We start from the raw sequence: 14,652 nt of genomic DNA, 5'->3' as shown, positions 1-14,652 counted from the left end.
TTTCATTAGTCATTACATTGCAGAGTCAGCATAATTTCTGATCACTTTTGTTGATACCATTTCATGACATTGGATCTTCATCAGTGCAGTCCAAATCACCTACTTATTTTATTTGAGTGATCTAGACTACAAATGTGTGGTGACTAAATCTGTAATTACTTTGCTGTTAAGCACCAGTCTCATTGCCTTGTGCTTTCCTGATTAAACTGTATGCACAAACACTCTCTTGAGATAGTTTGTTGACATATGCCTTGTCATGAGATACATTGTGACCTGTTCCATGGACCAAAGAAAAATAAGTGTTAGTGTGTCCGTAGCCTGTGTGCATTCGAACTTTTCTTTCCGCATGTGTTAACTGATCACGAGTATGACGGCAGTAAAACCATCAGTGCCCCGGTCTCAGTGGTCACGTTATTCCCTAAAACATTATTTTAAGTAATTTTTTAAAGCATTAATGTTTTTTAAAACAAAACAAAAAATTGATGATTAATTGTTTGATAGGAATCTGTTTAATATTGCAGTTCCCACATGAGTGGTTAAAAGAAAAGCTTGGGAGCAGGTATGAAGTGCCACATACTGTATCAGCAGAAGCAATAGAAACTTTGACAAAACTGAAGGAAATAAACTTGGAATCTGATAATGATGCTGATCAGATAATTATGTACCTTGAGAAATTAACCAAGGAAATTAAATCTGAAGGTGAAGTTGAATTACTGTTTTGAAGCTCTAGTATCAGTAGGGCTATTTCTTTTAATAAACTTGTCAAGAGTCATTGTTGAAAAGGTTTTGCTTGCAACACAAAACCTTGGTAACTTAGTTTAAGTTTTTAGTAGTAATGTTTTTTCCTTCTTTGATTTATTAAGTTAAGAAATTGTTTCATTACATTTTATTTTGTTAGCTTTACACATGACTGTGGATATTTTTAAACTTTATTTTTAAATGTGAATCTGAATTTTATTGCACTAAAACACTGCATGTATGACTAATGTATAATAAAATATAATAGGCATCAAGCATTGAGTGAAAACTTTGTAAACTTCAGCATGCTGCATAGTGTCTATCGTGCGCTGAGACTACTCACATCCTTCGTTAACATGGATCTGCACTTCCGCTCATTCTCAAGCTGTTGGGCGAGGTCACCCTCCTGGGTGCATCTTCCTCCATCCTCTGCACAGTATCGCTTTCTGCGCAGTCGACGATAATGGACTTCGTAGCTTATTTGCACCTGATATCCAGCATGGTAGCTCATCTGTCGTGGTGGGGCCGCCATGTACCCTGTTGGTTATAGCCCTCTGACCACACAGGAATTGCTCTGTTGATGCATGCGCCATTAACTCGCCACATATGCCGAGTAGTAAATGCCAGGCACCCTGGGGCATTGGGACTTCCAGCAATGGCCATTCTGCCAGGTGGCCTTTGCTGCAGCTGGGTGGTGCCTGTGGGGAGGGCCCGTGGTCGGAGTGGGTGGCATCAGGGCGGATGACATGCCACGAAGTGTAGTATGTCGTCCCTTGCTGGTGGTCAAACACCAGCAGTCTTTAAACAGTCAAGGTTTAACTTCAGTGCCAAGAAATAAGACCCCAAATAGTCTTCCACTCCCCCCCCACCTTCCCCCCCACCTTCCCCCCCACCTTCCCCCCCACCTACCTTCCCCCCCACCTACCTTCCCCCCCACCTACCTTCCCCCCCACCTACCTTCCCCCCCACCTACCTTCCCCCCCACCTACCTTCCCCCCCACCTACCTTCCCCCCCACCTACCTTCCCCCCCACCTACCTTCCCCCCCACCTACCTTCCCCCCCACCTACCTTCCCCCCCACCTACCTTCCCCCCCACCTACCTTCCCCCCCACCTACCTTCCCCCCACCTACCTTCCCCCCCACCTACCTTCCCCCCCACCTACCTTCCCCCCACCTACCTTCCCCCCCCACCTACCTTCCCCCCCCACCTACCTTCCCCCCCCCACCTACCTTCCCCCCCCACCTACCTTCCCCCCCACCTACCTTCCCCCCCACCTACCTTCCCCCCCACCTACCTTCCCCCCCACCTACCTTCCCCCCCACCTACCTTCCCCCCCACCTACCTTCCCCCCCACCTACCTTCCCCCCCACCTACCTTCCCCCCCACCTACCTTCCCCCCCACCTACCTTCCCCCCCACCTACCTTCCCCCCCACCTACCTTCCCCCCCACCTACCTTCCCCCCCACCTACCTTCCCCCCACCTACCTTCCCCCCCACCTACCTTCCCCCCACCTACCTTCCCCCCACCTACCTTCCCCCCCACCTACCTTCCCCCCCACCTACCTTCCCCCCCACCTACCTTCCCCCCCACCTACCTTCCCCCCCACCTACCTTCCCCCCCACCTACCTTCCCCCCCACCTACCTTCCCCCCCACCTACCTTCCCCCCCACCTACCTTCCCCCCCACCTACCTTCCCCCCCACCTACCTTCCCCCCCACATTCCCCCCCACCTACCTTCCCCCCCACATTCCCCCCCACATTCCCCCCCCCACATTCCCCCCCACCTTCCCCCCACATTCCCCCCCCCACCTTCCCCCCCCCCACCTTCCCCCCCCCCACCTTCCCCCCCCCCCACCTTCCCCCCCCCCACCTTCCCCCCCCCCCACCTTCCCCCCCACCTTCCCCCCCCCCCACCTTCCCCCCCCACCTTCCCCCCCCACCTTCCCCCCCCACCTTCCCCCCCCACCTTCCCCCCCCACCTTCCCCCCCCACCTTCCCCCCCACCTTCCCCCCCCCACCTTCCCCCCCACCTTCCCCCCCACCTTCCCCCCCACCTTCCCCCCCACCTTCCCCCCCACCTTCCCCCCCACCTTCCCCCCCACCTTCCCCCCACCTTCCCCCCCCACCTTCCCCCCCACCTTGCCCCCCCCCCCCCCCCACTTCCCCCCCACCTCCCCCTCCCCACCTCCCCCCACACCTTCCCCCCCCTGGTCGCACCATGGGAGAAATGCCAGGCTAAGGATGGAAGCAAAGTTTATTCACCCCAGTACTTTGTATGTACAAGAGTTGATGGGAAGTCTTTCTTGTCAATGAAACCTCAGTTTTTTGTGCAGCGTTGATAGGACAAGTTTGGGGAGGCTTGTCTGAAATGCAGTTGGGGGTCAGTCTTGATCAAAACAGCATGCTCTGCCCAGTCACAAGCACTACTTGCCTGTGACAAGCTGGGGGATGTTTCTGTTTCCAACATCTCCATAAGAACTTAAATATGGTCCAGGGTATCAATTTCACAGGTACCTTCTTTTGAAGTCTGATGATGAGCTGCACTCCAATTTAGAGTAGTAAGGTATCCATTTCTTCCGGAGCTTCCACCAGGATCTGAGGGATAATCAGGTAGCCACTGGTGCCTTCATCTTAGCTTTAAAGTGTGATACATTACCTGAGAAGGTCAGGGGGACTGTATACCACTGTGATGTAAAGCCATATATCCCTCCTCGATGTGGTGCTTCAAGTGCTGGAAGTTCGGCCATGTCTTCCTCTTTACTTCCAGCGTCACCTGTCGGGATTGTGGACATCCTTCACATCCCAATATTCCCTGTGCCCCACCTCCCATCTGTGTCAACTGCGGAGAGCACCATTCACCTTGCTTGCCAGACTGCAGGATTCTCCAGAAAGAAAAAAATAATGGAATACATGAACCTGGACTGACTGAACTACACTGAGGCTAAGAGAAAATGAGAGGCTACATCCTGTGCATATGACGTCAACCTACTACAGTGGTTCTACCACCTTCCATTCCACCACGTACAGTTGGCTGTCGGAGCTGTCGGACTCCACCTGCCCTCTTGAGGATGGGGGGAACTTCCCTCCCTGTTGCTCCTGCGCACCCTACTTTAGAAGCAAAACCCTCCCAACAATTGGGGGACATCAGTCCCCATTTCTCAGTCAGAGAAGCGTAAGTCTTCTGTGGCTCCTCTCGCAAGGAAGGGATCCCTTGGGTCACTCCCTTCCTGGGTTCCTACCAGTGGCAAAGCTGACACCTGCCAATGGCTGAAGCAACCACAGGTCATAGGGCTTCACGGTCCTCCTCAGTGCCTGAGACTGAATCGCTGGAGCCCTCCCAGCTGGACAAACGTAAGGAGCAGCAAGAAAAACCTAAAAAGAAAGACCCACAAGAACCAAGGCACTGCGGTGGCACCCACATCACCACTACCTACAAGTTGTGTCTGAGAATGAGGTGGTGATTCTGGTGTCCACTTAGGACCTAGACATTGCTGGGCCCTCAGACACAATGGACATCAATCACAGAGGTACTCATCTGATGGCAGCAGGTGACCATGAGGCAGTCTATGCCTCAGGGAGTGATTCATGCCTTCCCAGTCTCACGATCACGTAATCCCCCAGTAGAATTGCGGCAGTTTTTTCCACCACCTGGCTGAGTTACGGCAACTGTTAAGCTTTACATCTGCTTTCTGCATTGCCCTCCAGGAAACCTGCTTCCCGCCAATGCGGACCCCTGCCCTCTGTGGCTATAAGGGATATTACAGGAACTGTAGTGCTAGAGTGTCAGGTGGAGTTTGCATTTATGTCCTAAACTCGGTATGTAGTGAGCCTGTACACCTTCAAACCCCTCTTGAAGCTGTGGCTGTCAGGATAAGATAAGGATGATGCAACGTGTATCTCCCTCCAGAGGGTGCGGTACCCCTGAACGTATTGGCTGCACTGATTGATCAACTCCCTAAACCTTTCCAATTTTTGGGAGGTTTTAACGCCCATAACCCCTTGTCGGGTGGCACTGTGCTTACTGGCAGAGGCAGAGATGTCAAAAATTTACTGTCACAACTCGAACTCGACCTCGACCTCTGCCTCTTAAATACAGGTGCCCCCACATTTCAGTGTGGCACATGGCACATATTCGGCCATTGATCTCTCGGTTTGCAGTCCTGGCCTTTTCCCATCTATCCACCTGTGGGGTAGTGACAACTGCCCCATCTTCTTGTCACTCCCCCGGTGTCATGCCCACGGATGCTAACCAGATGAGCTAAAACAAGTCAGACTGGCAAGCCTTCACCTCTGATGTCACCCTGAATCTCCCCCACATGGCCGGCCGGGGTGGCCGAGCGGTTATAGGCGCTACAGTCTGGAACCGCGCGACCGCTATGGTCGCAGGTTCGAATCCTGCCTCGGGCATGGATGTGTGTGATGTCCTTAGGTTAGTTAGGTTTAAGTGATTGTAAGTTCTAGGGGACTGATGACCTCAGAAGTTAAGTCCCATAGTTCTCAGAGCCATTTGAACCATTTTTCCCCCACATGGTGCTATCGATGTTGTTGAGCAGGTCACTACAACAATCGTTTCTGTGGAGGAAAACATTATAACTCATTCTTTAGGGGGCCTCTAGTGAAAGACAGTCCCTCGGTGGTCACCGAAAGTCGCTGAGGCAATTGCAGAACATTGGCTAGCTCTACAGAGACATAAGTGGCACCCTTCCCTAGAGCACCTAATAGACTTCAAGCAGTTCTGTGCACACATTAGCCAGCTTATAAAACGACGGAAAGAGGAGTGGGAGGGTGCATGTTGACCATTGGGTGCGATACATCACCTTCCCGAGTCTGTACAAAGATCAGACATCTTTTTGGGTACCAGACCCCAATAGGGCATTAACATCAATGGCGTGTTATCTACCAATGCAATCGCAATAGCAGAGCACTTTGCTGAATACTATGCTGAAACCTCTGCTTCGGGAAACTACATCCAGCCTTCCGCACCCTCAAACAGCGGGTGGAAAACAGTCCTCTCATTCACTGCACGCAACAGGGAACCTTAAAATGCCCCATTTACAGAGTGGGAGCTCCTCAGCACCCTTGCACATTGTCCCAACACAGCTCATGGGCAGGATCGGATCCACTGTCAGATGATTAAACATCTCTTGTCTGACTAAAAGCAACATCTCCTCGTCATCTTCAACTGGATCTGCTGCGATGGCATCTTTCCATCGCAGTGGTGGGAGAGCACCATCATTCCAGTGCTCAGATCCGGTCAAAACCTGCTTGATGTGGAAAGCTACCTGCCCATCAGCCTCGCCTATTTTCTTTGGTCTTTGTAAGTTGCTGGCACGTATGGTGTGTCGGCGATTGTGTTGGGTCCTGGAGTCTTGTGGCCTACTGGCTCCATGTCAGGGCGGCTTCTGCCAGTGTCGCTCTACCACTGATAACCTTGTGTCCCTCAACTACCATCCGAACAGGCTTTTCCAGATGCCAACATCTGGTTGCTGTCTTTTTTGACTTATGTAAAGCGTATGACACAACCTGGTGACATTGTATGAGTGGGGTCCTCGGGGTACGCTCCTGGTTTTTATCCAAAACTTCCTGTCACTCCGTACTATAGGTGTCTCCCATAGTTCACCCATTATTCAGGAGAACGGCGTTAAACAGGGCTCTGTATTGAGTGTGTATCTCTTTTTAGTGACTATTAACGGTCTAGCAGTAGCTGTAGGGCCATTGCTCTCACCATCTCTGTATGTGAATGACTTCTGTAGTTCGTACTGCTCCTCCAGTACTAGTGTTGCTGAGCGGCGCCTACAGGAAGCTGTGTCGTACGGTTCATCCAGAACCAGAACATTACCTTAACAACGATCCAGTCACTGTAGTGGACACATATAGATCTTTAGAACTGGTTTTTGACCCCTAATTGACTCTGCTTCCTCACCTTCTTCAGCTTAAGCCAAAGTTCTGGCAGCACCACAATGCCCTCTGCTGCCTGAGCAACACAAATTGGGGTGCAGAACGCTCTACACTTCTGTAGCTCTACAGAGCCCTTCTTCAAGCCCGCCTTGACTATGGGAGTCTGGTTTACGGTTCGGCAGTGCCCTCAGCATTGTGTTTACTCGACCCAGTGTACCACTGTGGTGTTGGCCTAGCGACAGGAACTTTTAATACGAGTCCGGTGACCAGTGTCCCGGTGGAGGCTGGAGTCCCTCCATTGAAGGTTAGGCGTGCAAAACTGCTCGCCAGCTACGTTGCACATGTCCGTAGTTTTCGTGCGCATCCAAATTACTGTCACCTTTTCCCAACCATGACGGTTCGTCTTCCACATCGGCAGCCCAGGTCAGTGCTTAAGATTGTTGTTCATGTCCGGTCCCTACTGTCGGAACTCGAGTCCTTCCCATTACCACCTCTCCTCGATGTCCATTCACATACACCTCCATGGTGTACACTTCGGCCACAGATTCTTCTAGACCTTTCACATGGCTGTAAGGACTCTGTTAATCCTGCAGCTCTATTATCGCTTCCTCTCAGTTCTCGACACGTAATGGGGCAATGAAGTGGTTTAGACTGATAGCTCAATGGCTGATGGTCACGTAGGCTTTGTATATGTTCATGGAGGACATATTGAACAGTACTCTTTGTCAGATGGCTGCAGTGTTTTTACTGCAGAGCTGGTGACCATGTCTTGTGCTATTGAGCACATTCACTCATGCCCTGGCGAGTCATTTCTCCTGTGTACTGACTCCTTGAGCAGCCTACAAGCTATCAACCAGCGCTACCCTTGCCATCATTTGGTAGCATCCATTCATGAGTCCATCTATGCCCTGGAATGGTCCCGTCGTTCAGTGGTGTTTCTGTGGACTCCAGGACACGTCAGAATCCCTGGCAATGAACTTGCCGACAGGCTACACAGGAACCACTTCTGGAGATGGGCATCTCTGAAACTGACCTGCATTCTGTCTTATGCAACAGGGTTTTTCGGCTTTGGGAGATGGAATGGCATAACAGTATGCACAACAAACTGCATGTCATTAAGGATACTATGAATGTGTGGAGGTCTTCCATGCGGTTCTCTCGTAGGGAATCAGTTGTCCTCTGCTGGCTCCGCATTGGCCATAGGGGGCTAACGCATGGTTACTTCCTCCATTGTGAGGACCCACCTCGGTGTCGCTGTGGCTCACAAATCACGGTCGTCCACCTCTTGCTGGAGTGCCCACTTTTAGCCGCTCTGCCACGGACTTTTAACTTTTCCAGCACGCTACCTTTGGTGTTGGGCAACAATGCCTCAACAGCAGTTTTAGTTTTACGTTTTATTCATGAGGGTGGGTTTTATCATTTGATCTAAGTTTTAGTGCATGTCCTTTGCCCCCTGTGTCCTCCACCCTAGTGCCACCCTAGTGGAAGTTTCACTGTGTTGCAGAGTGGCTGGCTTCTCCTTTTTATTCTCATCGCCAGCCAGCCATGGTAATCTGCTCTCTTGTTTTGATCCCTTCTACATGTTTCTTGCATCTGTGTGGTTTTTTGTCCGATTTTGTCCATTGTAGTGCTTGTTGCCCTTTTGTCATCCTTGTGGCGTTCTCCTTTCTTCCAGCTGTGTTCTGTATGTCTCGATTATTTTACTCCCACCCTTGTGGAATTATTTTAATCAGAACGTGGACCGATAACCTAGCAGTTTGGCCACTACCCCCTTCCCCCTCCCCCTCCCCTCCCCCCAACCAACCAGAGCAGTAGCCTGGGTTAGGTAGCCCAGGCAAGCAGCATGATGACTGTTGCGAAAGAATGCCAGTGATGTTCCATTTAAGAATTTGTTCCCTGGATATAAAAGGGGTACAGTCTCTCTGAACAGATGTGTGCCATACTGAGTAAATGGTGCCTTGGTTCTGAGAGGTGATTAGAAGCTGGTGTCACTTTTTTTCATGGAAATTACATTCCAGTGGGACATGGCAGTTCAGATTGTAGTTGTACTTGTATAAATGTCTTTGCCTGGAAGCATTTCTTGGTCATTTTTAGTAACTCCTCAGAATTGTAAAAATACAGAATACTGGGCAGACAAACTAATTTTGAACTTTTGAGACCACTGTAAAGTGAGAAGAGATTAATCGTATTGGTGTACCATACAGTATCTATTTGTGGTAACATAATGATGAAAATATTTTAGGTTTGATTTCCATATTTTCAGATGAGAAAATCCAGTCTGTGTTGAAAAAGCTTGGTCTCAGTGTATCTGATTTGGAAGAGAAATCAAAGGATGCATTGGAGGATCTTGTTGCCTATCAGATGGTGGGTAGATGTGACTTTCTTCTCTTTTAGAGGTTCTGTAGTGTGAAAGAAATAACAGTAGATTAACATTTACTTGTTCTTCCAGAAATACAACCTTAGAGATATCAGTAAAACAACGATGTTGCTTGACAGAGTTGAAAGGATGCAGAAGGAAGCAGAAGAAGCCAGGTCTTCAGCTTGCTTGAAGAGAGAAAAAGAGAGATTAAATTTTATGACAGAGCGCTTGCAAAATGCAACGGAAGAGTTAGAAATGTATGTAATACCATCTTAAATATGACAATGTTGAGTGCTAATTTATTCAGTGAATGTGTATAAACCGCCGCCCCCCCCCCCCCCCTATGTGTGTGTGTGTGTGTGTGTGTGTGTGTGTGTGTGTGTGTGTGTGTGTGTGTGTGTGTGTGTGTGTGTGTGTTCCCAGTGGGCTAGCCACTCTTTTGTGGCTTCATGCTTGGCTACCATGGGTCCCAAGCCTTTGCAGCATCTTCTCCCTTCCATGCAGCATGTCTCTCTTCTTGCCATTCTTTTTTCCCTTCCCTTTGGAATATGCCTGGGGTGTTTATGGAATGTTCTGCATTGTCTGTCACTGACATAAGAACTGTCTCACCACTGTTTTCTCACTCCCTTTTACTTTTTGTTTCCCTGCTCCTTTTGTTCCTCAGCTTCGGCATTTGAGGTTCCTGTTTTTCCTCTTCCTCTGTGTGCACTCCTGAAGGCCGGTCCACTTGCCTGACATGTAACAGGTGACTGGGTAACACATACAGCTCTGGGTCAACATGTAGAGTTTGCACGTACCTCGTGGTACAAGTCAGGCCCAGGAAGCGGCGATTGCCTGAGCTGAAACCTTCCCAAATTTCCGATTGGTCCCTTGGTTAGGTGTTTGGAAGGTAAGACCTGAGGCATGACCTAAGGCGGGAGTACCCCCTTACGAAGGAGGCCCCCATTTGGAAGGAGTGTGCCATTGGAGACGCTGCAACTGTGAGGATTTTCTTGCAATGAGCCAATCATGTTCCCAAGCAGTCTACGAAACATAAACGTAATGAGGCTAACAATTGAAAGACCTTCCCAGCTAGACGACAGTTCCTTGTGGTCTCACGTACTGCAAACAGTCAGTCCTTTGCCACAGTAAATCCGTTCATTATTCAGAAAGGTGATGATGCACTTGCCGCCTTGCGGAATCCTGCTCCCGATTACAGAATAGCACTTTGCTTTTGGAGACTGCTTCTGATTCCAAAGCACAAAAACTGGTGTGTCTCGGCCCATCAGACTTTGAATTCTTCCCAAGGAGTAATTTACACCAGGCTGCTTGACGGTCTGAGGCCGAAATCCAATCTTATTTTTCTGGTCAGGGTGTCATTGCTGTCCATAGATCGATGAAAAAGGTAGATTCCTCCTTAGTGCCCACCCACACTCTTTCTCACCTTTCATAGAGTGAGGCTTCTGTCAGAGATCAAAGCAGGCTATGAAATTCAAAGTCCAGCCATACATTCCAAACCCAAAGCACTGCTACCAGTGTCATCGTTTCAACCATACTAGAATGTCTTGTCGACACATGGCCAAATGTGTTACCTGTCGTAGGGATGTGCACGAGGATGATTGTCTGCCTCCTCCCCTCAGGATTGTCCCGTGTTCCTTGATGAGCAGGCTGTCAGAGAGAACCTGGTAAAGCTAAAAGTGCCTTACCCAGTCGTTCGCAAATTATTGGCTAGTTCCAAACCCTGCGTTCTCCCGTCTGGCACCTATAGTTCTGTTCTTGGTACCCCTCGCTCCATGAAGGACATGGCCACGAAGATGTGACATCCAATTCAGCTCTGAGGTTATGAAATTGCCCATTGTCAAGGTAGCATAGCCATCCACCTGCCCAGCTGTGCAACAAGCCATCAAACTCTCAACTCAAGGGCAAAGCCACCAGCTACAAAACCGGTAGGCCGGAAAGGACAGTGGTAGTAGTCATGTGAAGACGTCCTACGTCCCTCCAGCCATAAAACACCTGAGTCGCTCTCTAATCAGAAAGGCTCGAAGTCCACCAAAGGCAAATGGTCTTCCCCTTCGTCGACTCGAAGACACTCTTCGACAATGTTGCCATGTGATTCCTTAACCCGGCCAGCCTGCGTGTCGCTGGTGTGCACCATCAACTGGTTTTTTAGTGTTGGACTATACAGACAGCACAAGCAAGCCAGTGCTTTTGTGGACCCCCTGGAGCAGGATCCTTCTAGATCTGTGCCCTGTAGCAGTGACTCTACACAGGCTGTACTTGGCAGCCACCAAGGTGACCTACCTACATCTCATAATGACTCTCCTCCAATGGAACATTCGCGGTGTTTGGTCCCACAAAGAGGATTTACGGCTGCCTTTAGCATCACAGTGTCCCCTTGTACTCTGCCTTCAGCAAACGAAATAGTGCTCTCATGAACGCTTTGTGCTTTCACATTTATTCCCGGTTCGTTTTGACCTTCCCTTGAAGGCAGCATTCCCTCTCCTGGGGGGTCATGCTGCTCATACGGGGTGACATTCATAGTCAACCCATCTCCCTGACTACCCATCTTCAAGCTGTTGTAGTTTGTTTTTTCATCATCTGAAGTTCCCCTCTGTACCATTTATGTCCCTCTGTCATTCGATGTCACCAGGGCAGACTTCCTTCAGCTTATTGGGCAGCTACCTCCCCCATTTCTGCTACTCAGTGACTTTAATGCGCATCTTCCCGTTTGGGATTCTCCCAGAACCTGTCAGAGGTGCAATCTTGGCTGATCTTATTAATCAACTCATCTTCTTCTGCCTTAACACTGGGGCACCCATTTTCCTTTCAGACACCTCGCACACTATTCCTATTTCGACCTATCCCTTTGCACTGCCCAGCTTGCCCATCGTCTTGAGGGGTCTGTTCTTTCTGATGCCTACTCGAACGACCATTTCCCATGTCAGTTTGCTGATTCCTACTCCACCTGCGTGCACACCCAAATGGCAGCTTACTAAGGCTGACTGGGAGCTTCACTCCTCCCTGTTTACCTACAAAGAAAAAGATTTACCCAGTTGTGATGACCAGGTGGAATATCTCATAAACATTATCCTAATTGCTGGGAACATTCCATTCATCGCATTTCCTTTTTACCATGCTGTGTCCCAGTTCCTTGGTGGACTGAGGCGTGTCACATTAGAATTCACACCCGGAGACATGCACTCTGCATTTTTAATGGCCATTCTACGATGGCGAGCTGCATTCATTATAAACAGATGCATGCAAAGTGTTGTCATGTTCTTCGGGATAGCAAAAAAGCTAGCTGGATTTCATTCATTAGTTCTTTTAACAGTTCCATCCCTTCCTCTGTCATGTGGGCCAACCTCAGACGGCTCTCTGGGACAAAGATCCATTCGGCAATTTCCGGCCTGACAGTAGCAGACAGTGTCATCGAGGACCCTATTGCGATCTCGAACACCTGGGGCCGCATTTTGAGGAAGTTTAGAGCTCCTCCCATCATCACCCTGCCTTCCTCCATCAAAAATGAGAGGGGGCGACTCGTACGATACCCTTTTCTTTTTAGAATTGCGAATGCCACAATGCCACCTTTGTTATGAGGGAGCTAGATCGTGCTCTCAGTTCATCCCGATCCTCCACCCCAGGGTCAGACAGTGTCAACATTTAGATGTTGCAGCACCTTTCTCTTGGGGGGAAGCCCTTTCTGCTGAACATGTACAACCGCATATGGGCAGAGGGCACATTTCCCGGACTTTAGTGTGAAGCCACTGTCATACCCATATCTAATGCCAGTAAGGACAAAAACTACTTTCTAGCTACTGCCCCATCTCTCTCTCACCAGCTTCGTTTGCAAGGTGATGTTATGTATGATTCATGCCTTGCTGGTATGGTGGCTCGAGTCTCGTAATTTACTGATGAATGCACAATATGGATTTAGAGTGTGGCGATGTGCAGTTGGTCATCTTGTTGCTTTGTCCGCTCATGTCATGAAGGGTTTTCTGCAGAAATCCCAGACGGTGGCCGTGTTTTTCGATTTGGAGAAGGCCTACGACACCTGCTTGAGAACTGGTATCCACTGTACTATTTACCCATAGGGCTTCTATGGCTGCCTCACCTGTTTCCTTAAGGCATTTTTAAATGATAGTTTTCAAGGTGCATATGGGTTCTGCCTTGTCGGACAGGACATCTTTGTCCAGGAACACGGTGTACCTCAGGGTTCCATCCTGAGCGTTGTTCTCTTTGCTACCGCCATTAACCCTATAATGGCCCGTCTCCCGGTGGGCATCTCCAGCTCCCTTTTTGTTGGCAATTTTACCATCTATTGCAGTTCTCCACGGACCTATCTCACTGTGCAGCTTCTTAAGTGGTGTCATGATTGTCTTTACTCCGACAATGGCTTTAGTGTTTCCACTGGCAAAACCGTCTGTATGAATTTCTGGCAGTGCAATTAGTTTATCCCACCATTTTATATCTTGAGCCTGTTGCCCTTCCGTTCATTGACACTATGAAGTTCCTGCACCTCATGCTTGATAGGAAACAATCTTGGTCCTCCCATGTGCCTTACCTGGCGGCCCGCTGTATGCGATTCCTCAATGTCCTAAGTGTCCTCAATGGTACTTCGTAGGGTGCTGATCGAACTACCCTGCTCCGTTGGTACCAGTCCCTTGTCTGTTGGAAACTAGACTATGGCCACTTTGTGTGTCTGCATTTCCATCCATCTTACGCTGTCTCAACACTGTCCACCATCGTGGCATCTGTTTGGCCACAGGAACCTTTTACACTAGCCCAGTTGAGTGTCTGCTGGAGCTGCTGAACTACCACTGTCCTACTGCCGTGACTTCCTTCTCAGCAGGTATGCGTGCTGTTAGTCTGCTATGCATGGTCACCTCTCCTATACCTCCTTCAGTGATTCATTTGATCGCCAGTATGGGGCGCATCCCTCTTGTCTGTTACCTCCTGGAGTCTGCTTTCAGCGCTTGATACGGCAGCTCAGCTTCACACTACCTGCAGCTTCCCTGATGGGGGTGAAACCCTTCACCACCTTGGCTTCATGAGACAGCCCATGTTAAGCTTGGGCATCATGTGCTTCCTAAGGACACTACTCCAGCCTGGTCTATTGCGTTCATTTTCACAAACTTCGCATGGACCTTTGCAATAGTATTTTTGTATACACTGATGGCTCTCGGACTGACTGTGGTCGTGTGTGTGCGCTCATCATTGGCACCAGTGTCTTTATATATCGGCTTCCGGCACACTGCTCAGTATTTACAGCTGAGCTCTTCGCCCCATATCAGGCCACGGCGTACATCTGGTGACATGGACTTTTTGTGTCCTCTGCTCAGGCTCAATCAGTGCCCTTCAAAGTCTGTGTGCACTGTACGCTGTCCATCCCTTAGTGCAGTGGATCCAGGAACACTGTTACTTGCTCACTCTTGGTGGAGCCAGTGTGATGTTTGTGGGTTCCTGGTCATGTCGGCTTGCTTAGGAATCAGGCTGCTGACACTGCTGTCCTCATATCTCAGCCCGCTAGTTCCTATATTCCTTCAGATGATCTCTCTGTTGCTGTCTGTTAGGTGGTGGTGTCCCTGTGGCATCACCAATGGTCCTCGCTTCACGGGAATAGACTTTGGCCTATTAAGCTTCTCCCAGGGGCTTGGATGACCTCCTCTCAGCCCTCC

The 14,652-nt window shown here is 49.6% G+C and overlaps 1 protein-coding gene across 3 annotated transcripts in view; it reads left to right on the top strand.

The window, feature by feature from the left end:
* LOC126262746 (chromosome partition protein Smc-like) overlaps window positions 1-14,652 on the top strand; it is a 52,127-nt gene that overhangs the window by 22,073 nt on the left and 15,402 nt on the right. For 2 of the 3 annotated variants that reach the window (XM_049959555.1, XM_049959557.1), the window contains exons 3-5: window positions 522-699; window positions 8,903-9,003; window positions 9,089-9,255. In XM_049959555.1, the coding sequence (XP_049815512.1) occupies window positions 522-699; window positions 8,903-9,003; window positions 9,089-9,255 (446 nt within the window). Of the gene's footprint in view, window positions 1-501; window positions 700-8,902; window positions 9,004-9,088; window positions 9,256-14,652 lie in introns of all 3 variants that reach the window. The other variant, XM_049959556.1, reaches the window with a different exon arrangement.

This window comes from Schistocerca nitens, chromosome 6 (genome assembly GCF_023898315.1).
Source record: "Schistocerca nitens isolate TAMUIC-IGC-003100 chromosome 6, iqSchNite1.1, whole genome shotgun sequence".
NCBI classification, from domain to species: Eukaryota; Metazoa; Arthropoda; class Insecta; order Orthoptera; family Acrididae; genus Schistocerca; species Schistocerca nitens.
This window is presented reverse-complemented; position numbering and strand designations above follow the sequence as displayed.